The 9,294-nt window shown below is 47.4% G+C and overlaps 1 protein-coding gene across 3 annotated transcripts in view; it reads right to left on the bottom strand.

Annotated features, from left to right (window-relative positions):
- Nucleotides 1–1,115: 1,115 nt before the first annotated feature.
- LOC125632420 (uncharacterized) overlaps nt 1,116–9,294 on the bottom strand; it is a 31,654-nt gene continuing 23,475 nt past the window's right edge. For all 3 annotated transcript variants that reach the window (XM_075120355.1, XM_075120356.1, XM_075120365.1), the window contains 5 exons: nt 7,460–7,555; nt 6,032–6,103; nt 4,854–4,943; nt 3,565–3,708; nt 1,116–1,532 (listed from right to left, as the gene is read on the bottom strand). In XM_075120355.1, the coding sequence (XP_074976456.1) occupies nt 1,405–1,532; nt 3,565–3,708; nt 4,854–4,943; nt 6,032–6,103; nt 7,460–7,555 (530 nt within the window). In that variant the 3' untranslated portion in view covers nt 1,116–1,404. The remainder of the gene's footprint in view (nt 1,533–3,564; nt 3,709–4,853; nt 4,944–6,031; nt 6,104–7,459; nt 7,556–9,294) is intronic.

The raw sequence follows: 9,294 nt of genomic DNA, 5'->3' as shown, positions 1-9,294 counted from the left end.
GAGCCTTCATCTGCTCCCTCTATAAGGCTCCAGTCCCAGGCCCTAGGCAGGGTCAGCAGCCTGTGTTCCCTGTCGAAGCACAAACACCCACAATGGGTCCACTTTCTCTCTCTGTGGTCATTGCCTTTGTCCCACAAATCTGTCTTGAGGACACAGCCCTTGGAACAGGTTAGCACAGCCCCTGAGATTTCCCTCCTCAGTCGTCAAGGTTCAGTATGCCCTATTACACATCTTCCTACTGTATTTTTATTTTTCTCCTTTCAAAAGTAAATTGTTGTATTTCTCTCTTTTTATATGACTCCTGGCCCTGCTGAATGCAGATGATTGGAAGCACCTTCTCTGGACATTTCTATTTCCAATCTATCCTTCTACAGATGAAGTGACCCAGCTGAATGCAGAACTTGTGGTAAAGGAAAGACAGACATTTCTGTGAAAGAGTGATGTACTCTTTGTGCGTTCTGGTATTGATTTCACTGAGAACACTTCTGAGAACACTGATTTCACTGAGAACACTTTCATTAAGAGAACACTTCTGGCTTTTCCACTGGTCAGTACTCAGCTCAGCATTGATTGTAAACTATATTTGTGGATTGTTATGGAAATAAACATGCCACTGTGTGAACATGATTGGTTTTACTGGGGTTTGTCGTAACAACTCAGTGACTTGTTACTTCTTGTAGCCTCATTGGTTCAGTGGAAATCCAGGTTCTTATTAACCCTCCTCTTGCCATTATTTTCTACAGAATTCATTTATTGTCCTAGCAGAAATATTCATCCTCTGCATTTATTGCTAATCGGGAAATCTTTTCAGTTTGTTTAACTTCAGGTGTGAATTACCCTGGGAGAATTTTCCATTTATCTCCTTGAATTCAATGAAAGTTTCAAATCTGAATTCACTTCAGGAACAACCATGTTGCTCATCTCAGAATGTTCTCTACCTGGTTTCTCACTTTTACCACATGTCTGATGTGTAAACCCACCCTGCTATCAAACAGCCAGCCATACCAGAGGTGGCCTTCCCTTGTCTCTTGGTTTGTTTAATCTCAGCGTCTCCCTGTGCTGAGCCCTGGAAACTGAACAATTCATCTGGCAAGAAAAACTTTCACTAAGGGGAAGACTTTCAGAAAAGATTTAATATAAAAAAGTCACAAAGTCAAGCTGAAGAAAATATAGGCATAAAACAGCAGGAAACTTCCACTCCTTCCAAACAATGGAAAATTATACAAAGAAAGCTTATGAACCTTTTCCCCACTCACTCTTGTATTTCCTGCGGCTTCACACAAATCTTATAAAAACACCTGCTTTGTCTATCAACCAGGAAGGGACTTTCTCTGGGCCATCATTTCTGAGAGAAAGAGGTGAAGCATTTACATCATCACAGGGTTAGTTTGTCCAATCAAATTGTTATGATATTGAACCCCCAGAGTCACCATGTCCCACATCATCATAACCTGTGTCTCCAAGAAGCAGGGACGGGGTTTCCTTCTCCATCCCAGAGACAACTTCACCCCCTAGCGACTGCAGACTCCCACCTGAAAATACCAAGGGAGACAGATACAGTCAGTGGATCGATTCTATGGTTATGTGTGGCTGCAGAGCAAGGTGGAGTGCACTTTACAGCTGTGGTTCTCAAACTTATTTGATTGTGGCTCCTTTCTTTGTCTCCGTAGTAATTGACACTTCCCCTCCCTGCCACACAAGTACATATACCCATTTAAAAAAACAACAACATGCAACTTTCACTAACTATGAAAACCAGTCGGGCATTGAGTCACAAAGAGCCATATCAGTATATAGCTCTCCAGACACCCCGCTCGATGGCAGCACTACCGCCAGCAGCAGCGGAGAAATAAGAGTAGCAACACCAGACCATGACATCTGTACTTCTGCATTGCTGCCGGTGGCAGCGCTGCCTTCAAAACGGGGCACCGGGACAGGAGTCACCGCTCTCTGCTCTGGCTTCTCATGCCGCCCCAGAATATGTTCTGTGCTGCCCAGCTTGGGAACCTCTGCTCTGCAGTACAGATTGGGAACCGTTCCCCCTTCAGTCTCGGGTCTATGACAAGTTCTAATCCATCATGTCTATACAGTAACTCCCCACTTAACGTTGTAGTTATGTTCCTGAAAAATGCAACTTTAAGTGAAATGATGTTAAACGAATCCAATTTTTCCATAAGATTTAATGTAAATGCGGGGGGTTAAGTTCCAAAGAAATTATTTTGGGGCAAACAAAAGGCATTATATACTGTACAGTATTGTACTGTCCTGTGGTTGGGAAGTGCCCCTGGCTTACCCCACACAGGCACAGCCCCCTGCAGGCAAGGAGGCTAGGAAGCACCTTTGCAGCAGCAGTGGCAGTTACCCAGAGAAGAACAGGCACCGACTTTGCCTGCCTCTTCCCATCCCCGCTCCACTCCAGGCCCACCTCTTCCCATCCCCACTCCACCTCCTCTCTGGAGCACGCCGCATTCCCGCTCCTTCTCCCCCCCCACTCAAAAAAAGTCCTAAGGATCTCCAAACAGCTGTTTGGCAGCACTTAGGACTTTCTGGGAGGGAGGGGGAGGAGTGGAGACACAGTGCTTCCCCGCTCCTCCCCCTCCCCGCCAGAAAGTCCTAAGTGCTGCTAAACAGCTGGGTGCATAGGACCCAGGAGAAGTGCTGGGAAGGAGTGGGAGGAGGTGGAGAAGAGGAAGTTGTGCAATGCTCCCTTGTAAAGTCGCTGTTCTTCCACAAAATCATACAAGCAGTGGACAGAGCAGGCAGCCAAACGATGTTATAAGGGAGCATTGCACAACTTTAAAACAGCGTGTTCCCTAATGGAGCAGCAACGTAACTTTGAAACAACATTAAGCGGGGGGACCTTCAGTGAGGAGTTACTGTACATAGTCTGGAAATTAAAACCTTTGGTTTCCAGACGAGGTAAAGTTGCCTAGTGCCAGCTATAGCTACCTGTCACTTCATGTACAAAACCCAAGCACTTACCAGCAAGGAGCGATTAGTTAAGAACATCATAACTTTCACTCTGCCCTAGCAATGAACATTAGCACGTTATTTTTATCAAGTCCTAATCAATGCACATTTCATTGGTGGTGGGTGGTGTCTCTGCTCATGACACATTGGGGAAGAGAGGGAGATATTGGCTAAGGACAATGGGCAAAGCCCATCCCAGATTTTACAGGATGTGTCATGGGCTCGTTAGCACTGGTGCAGCAGTAAGAGGACTTTGGTGTATAGGATTCTGCCGAAAAGATACAGGCAGAGTGAAGTGGTGGGAATCCAGCACATCCAGGGCGTGGCAGCCACACAAGGATTGGAACCTAGAGGCAGAAGGATCCTAGGTGTCTTGCTGGTTTGACCACGAAGTATCACCCAGCCTGGACCCTGCTGTTCCTCCCCCCATGGCAGGCACTGAAGCCTCTGCTTTCAGGGAATGGAGAGACGAGAGAAGGAGAGTTTGTCTCACAGGTGTTGGTTGGCCAGGGCTGTTCCCTTGCTGCGTACCCCACATTTCCAGCCCTCCCACTCTGCAGAGACAGTGTGAATTGCAAACAGTTCTCCACTCACCTGTCTGTGAATCCCTCTCCCTGTCACTCGCCCCTATGCCTTGCTTATCATTCTGCCCCAAACCAGGGTCACCTTCAGAGTCAGACACTTCTCTGGTATCATCGTAACCATCCCCTGGGACATCTCCAGGCAGGGCAGGGGCATCTGACATGAAGATGTGAAGTAATTAAGAGAATAGTCACAGTGAAGGTAGAAGTAAACTACAAGCTGCAGATGCACCAGCCTCACTGGTCCCTGGGGATCTCTCAGCACTTCCACCCTCAGGGCGATAAGAGGATCCCTCCCCTGGAACCCTCAGATTGAGGGGTTTTACATATCACATTGATCTGATACATTTCAATAGCTCATTGAGTGGATCCTAGAGCTCCCAGATGTTGAGGGGAAGGGGGAGTTGTAGAAAGTGGTGACTGGAATCTAATCCAGAGGGATTGCTCCACAAGGCATTTGGTTTCAATAATTACAAATGTAAATGACTTGGAATTGTCCAGAGTTTGTTCCCGGCTTCCTAAACTTGACATTATTTTAAAAATGTCTTTTCAATGCATTCTCTTGATAAAGTTTACCCCATAAACTGCCATCAGTCTCCAACGTACTGACACCACTTGGAGCTGAGCCAGCTAATAAGGTTGGGACAGGGGCCCTTGGGTGTAAAATCTCTGTCCCATCCACCACCCTATCCCAGCATGTCTGACACAGACGTATATACGCTGCAATAGCTGCATGCCAGGAAAGACTGGAAGGGAACATTGCTGCACTGTAGACATCTGTGCTTCGATATGCCCTCTTCACAAACAGTGAGTTACCCTAGTGCTCATGGCAGTGATGGTCACAGGGCAGTGACCTGAGCCAAGTATTGCATGGGAAGCTCCTGAGCGAACTGCTCCTTCAGTCCCTGCAATGGGCCTTTATCGAGACCTATACCTCACTCTTCCCTATCCCTGGGCCTCCACACAGCTCTTGTTATGAGCCTGGTCAGGGACCCCAGTGTTTATAGAATGTCAGGGCTGGAAGGGACCTCAGGAGGTCATCTAGTCCAACCCCCTACTCAAAGCAGGACCAATCCCCAATTTTTGTCCCAGGTCCCCTAAATGGCCCCCTCAAGGATTGAACTCACAATCCTGGGTTTAGCAGGCCAATGCTCAAACCACTGAGCTATCTCTCCCTCAATAGAAAATACTACTGGGTGAACTTTGTGGTTTTCTTAACAAGCCACTATTGTCCCTACTGGGAAACACATTCAGTTTTTTGTCAGGGTGACGTTGCCTCCAGGAGGCGGATTCACTACTCACCTCGGCCGTCTGGAGTCTGGGGGACGTCGTTCAAGGCAGGCTCCTCCACGTTATCATAATCCAACTCAGACCCTCCTGGGGAAGCTTCCTCTGGAACAGCAAACACCACACTCAGCCCATGGCACCAGCAGCGTCTCTTCAGTGCAGGTGGCCCTTATAACTAGAGCTATGTGTCATGGCACATGAGAGGGGAAGTTATAGGGGGCCCATGCTGAGCAGGGCACAAGACAGAGAACTACAGTAAAACAGGAGTCCCAGAAATAACTAGGAGCCAATCCTCTCCCTGCAGCATCCAACAGCAGCTCTTTTACGTGTTTCAGTGGGAGCAGAATCTGGGTTGTGCTGAGATAACAGGTTGCAACAAGGGCGCTGCCAGGCCAGAACTGGCCTGTGTGAATCCAGCCGATCTCTGCAGACAGGTTTGAACTTTCCTCCACTCTGCAGGAATTAAAGATCCCACTGGGAGATCACTGTCCTGATCCTTTGTGAGCTCCTGCTCTCCACTAGCCTCTCAGGCAGCCCTGGGCTAAGCTTGGCAGCGCTCCAGCTTCTCAGCAGACCTGGCTCATCTGCTCAAAGTTTCCTCCCGCAACCACAGGCTAAAATCCCAAAAGGCACAAATCATGGACTCCCTTGAGAGCTGCTGGGGTAGAAATGCTGCCCTGTTTAAAATTAGAGATGGGGCCAGGTCAGGAAGTTCAGATCCAAGATTTTGCTTCAGCCTGTTATAGCAACAGGTGTCAGCTGCAAAACTGAGATCCAGAGCTGGGGTCAGAATCTGCAAATTCCCCCCCTCCAAAGTTCTGGTGGGTTTGGATCAGTGAGTTGGGCTGAGTCCCTCTGTAAATATAACAAAGGACAATATTCCTCTTCTTGGGCATGAGAGACGAGCCCTGCTGGGCACTGACGCCTTCCACCCAAAGAGACTGACGCGTCTTCTCCAGCTCCTCACCTGGGGAGGTCACTGGGAGCCACTCCCAGGGACGTGTGCTCAGGAGATGGTCACATGGTCCCATCCTGAGATTCTGACAGAAATCCTGTTCAATGGGATTAGACCCGACTGTGTAAAATGGGAACCGTGGAGAGGGAAATGGCTGCGATTGCAGACAGTGTCATAGAAATTCTGTTCTCTGCCCAGATTTGGGTCTTTCAGCCTGAGTCTGCCCCTCCCCCATTACCTTGTTCTGATCCAGGATCATTTTCCCCCTCACTGTCCCCGGTGTAATACTGCAGCTTTGTCACTGAATCATCTGAATAGGAGACAGGAGAGACGAGCACCAGAAATTCATCACAGTAAGAACAGCAGAGCTGTGGGAATGGGAACACATCCAGATTTCCAGTCTCAGTCTATTCCTCCTTCCACTCTGAGAGGTGAGAGGCTGACACAGACTCCCCAAGAGAAATCTCCATGTTACTGTGTAAAAGTGGGTGAGGGGATGATACAATCTGACCTGAAAGATGCTGGGGTGAGTGAAGGGCACGTCTCTGGCTGCTGGTCCAGGGAAGTCCCACAATGGTTCTGGCCTCCTCAGCCACAGAGGGGACTCCTTCTTCTTAAGGGTAAATACCCACCTCCCCCATGAATCAGTCGATCAGCTGTCCGCTGTGATTTACTGTAACCATCTTGGCAGTGATGCTGGGAGATGCCCTGAGCATGTTCCCAGAGCCCCACCACAGCAGAGCCCTTAGGCAGGATGTTCCCGTCACACATGGAGACAATATGGCACAAAGGATAACAGGGCCATGACTCAAAGTCAAGCGGCTCTCCTGGGCTGATCTCTCTGCTCCAGGGGCAGGAGGGAGCCCACCCAGCAGACCAGTGGCTGAGGTGGGATAGGGGCACAGAACATCCCCTGCTCCAATGCTCAAGAGCAGTTTTCAAATTATAATTTAGCCTTGCGCAAGGCGGTCGCTTTCCTAACCCCTTATTGGTTACACGCCAAGGCTGCAGGACAGGCAGAGTGACATTTAGTGTCCCTAAAATTGGGACTCACAGTGTATGGTGGGAAGGAAACTCATCTCCCTCATTCTACATGAGTAACTGCTGGTCTCACCACAGACCCAGCTCCCACAGAGCTTGGCAAAAAAACAGATTGTTTGGTTCTCTGGCCATTGGGGAAAAAAAGCAAAAGAACCCCGCAACATTGGCTTGAATTGAGCCAAAAATAACTTTTCTTTTTTGGCAATTTTTGGGAAATGCAAAAGCAAAAAAAAAGTTTCATATTGAATGAAACCATTTGGTGTTCTTTTGGGCATTAGTTCATTTTTGTTTGTTTGGTTTTTTTCCAATAATATTAAAGAAAATTTCTAATGGAAAAATAATATCCAATTGAAAGAAACAAAATATTTTTTTTAGAAAGTGTTGAAATGAAATGAATCATTCTGTGTGTATTTGGAACAATTGGGTGAAATTGACAGGAATCTGTGAAATGTTTCGGTGTCTCTGAATCTGCATTTTTCACCAAAACATTTTGCAATGGAGATTTGTGCCCAGCTCCAATGACAAGCTCACAGGGCTGAAGCTGCAGTGATTTAACTCTGGGTCAGGGCCTCAGATGGACAGGGCGTTAGATAGCTGCTGCCTGTTAAGAGTGAGACCCACAGACCTGAGCGACTGAACATCTCCTGCTTCTCTCTCATCAGGTTATAATCAATCTCCTCGTACACGGCCTCAGGGAAGGGATCCAAGGGTCTTCTGGAGCCTGAAAACAAAGGGCAGGGTTTGCACAGGGTCATTGAAACCAGAGATGGGAAACACTGTGGGATCATCCAGCTCATCCCGTGGGCCCAGTGCGAGCCTGAACCCTACCGCACATTCCCAGTGCTGGAATTTAAATGAGCCGGGTGACAGGGTTTCTTTCCACAACAGCCCTTGGATTATGGTTCCCAGGGCTACATCGCTGTGAGGAAGCTTCCTCACATTCATCTTAAATGTTCCCTTTTTAATCTCATCCCATTATTCCTAGTTATTCCCCTTCGGAGCATCTTAAATAATTCTTCCCCCATGCAGGTGTTTATCTGCAAAATGGTGAGAACATCATTTTTTTTCATAGAGTTTAAGGCCAGAAGGGACCATTTGAACATCTAGTGTGACCTCCTGTATAACACAGGCCACTGCATTTCACCCAGATACCCCAAGGTTTGAGCCGAAAGATGCACTTAGAGTAAAGCATTTCATTCCTCAGGAGAATAAGCTCTTGTGTGCCACATGCAGAAAGCAGGAACGAGTAAGGTATCACCAATGCCCAAGGCCCCTGCAATGGCAGGGAACTGATTACTTGAGAAATGCCTAGATAATCCTGGCAGTTGATCCATGCTAGAGCAAGAGGAAAATCCCTCAAGGTCCCTTTTTGCCAATCTGACCTGGGGGGAAATTCCTTCCTGACCCCAAATCTGACAATTGGTTTGACCCTGAGCAGGTGAAAAAGACACACCAGCCAGATATCTTCAAAAGAGGTTTCTCTATATCACCTCAGAGGACTGGTCCAGCCCATCCAGTGTCACAGCTCTCTCTGTAGAGAATGTCTGATTCTTCAGAAGAGGGCAAAAAACAAAACAAAGCAAAACAAAACACAAATATGGGGGCTTCCCAGAAGTCCTTCCTGACCCCTGCAGGCGACTGGCTGAAGCCCTGAACCATGAGGTCTGATTATAGTCATTGTCTTACTGCAAAGTTGTGAATGTTACCTGTATGTTGATGGCAGTCCCGTTCTTCATCTTCTTTCCAAGGCCCTGGGAGCTAATGTTTGTACAGTGGTTTACAGAAGTAAAATCCCCTACAAGTGCCAGCTTTCAGTACAATACAATATAATGCTCCTTTCCCACACTTCTCCTTCCTAAGATTGTCTTTTCTACTGGATCACTCTCTTCACAACTATTTACCACAGCTCGATTTTTATACAATTTTTTTTCCTGACAATATTTCCCGTTTCTCTAGCTCCCTTTTCCATGATGTCTCTTCTCATGATATTCAGATCCCCTCCCTGTGGCAGATACTGCAGCTCCAGGCAGTATCTTTGGGAATCACTGTATTAAAGCTATGAATGGTTTATGAACTAAAGCTATGAATGGTTCTACTGTATGTGGGAGGGTTACCCCAGCTCCTTCAGGGAGAACAAACAGTGTTTGTGTGTGTGTGTATGTGTTGGGGGGTTGATGAAGATGAATCACTGAGATTGTAAACAACTCCAGAAAGGTAACAGCCTTCGGTGTGGTTTACACAGACTGGTTCCAGCTGGGTTACCAGAGACCAAGAGACAAAGGAGGACTTCTGATATGAAAGGCTGAGTTTAAACAGACTCAGGGCCTTCATTTTGATTCAGCAAATGGGCAGGACTTTCTGTCCACAGGGATCCCAACACTGAATCATTGGAGGGACGTGAGTCTCCCAGGCTGCCCATGAGGAAGACGGGTGAATTCTGGTATGTTCAGCAAGTGTGGA

Source organism: Caretta caretta, chromosome 1 (genome assembly GCF_965140235.1).
Source record: "Caretta caretta isolate rCarCar2 chromosome 1, rCarCar1.hap1, whole genome shotgun sequence".
Taxonomy (NCBI): Eukaryota; Metazoa; Chordata; order Testudines; family Cheloniidae; genus Caretta; species Caretta caretta.
This window is presented reverse-complemented; position numbering and strand designations above follow the sequence as displayed.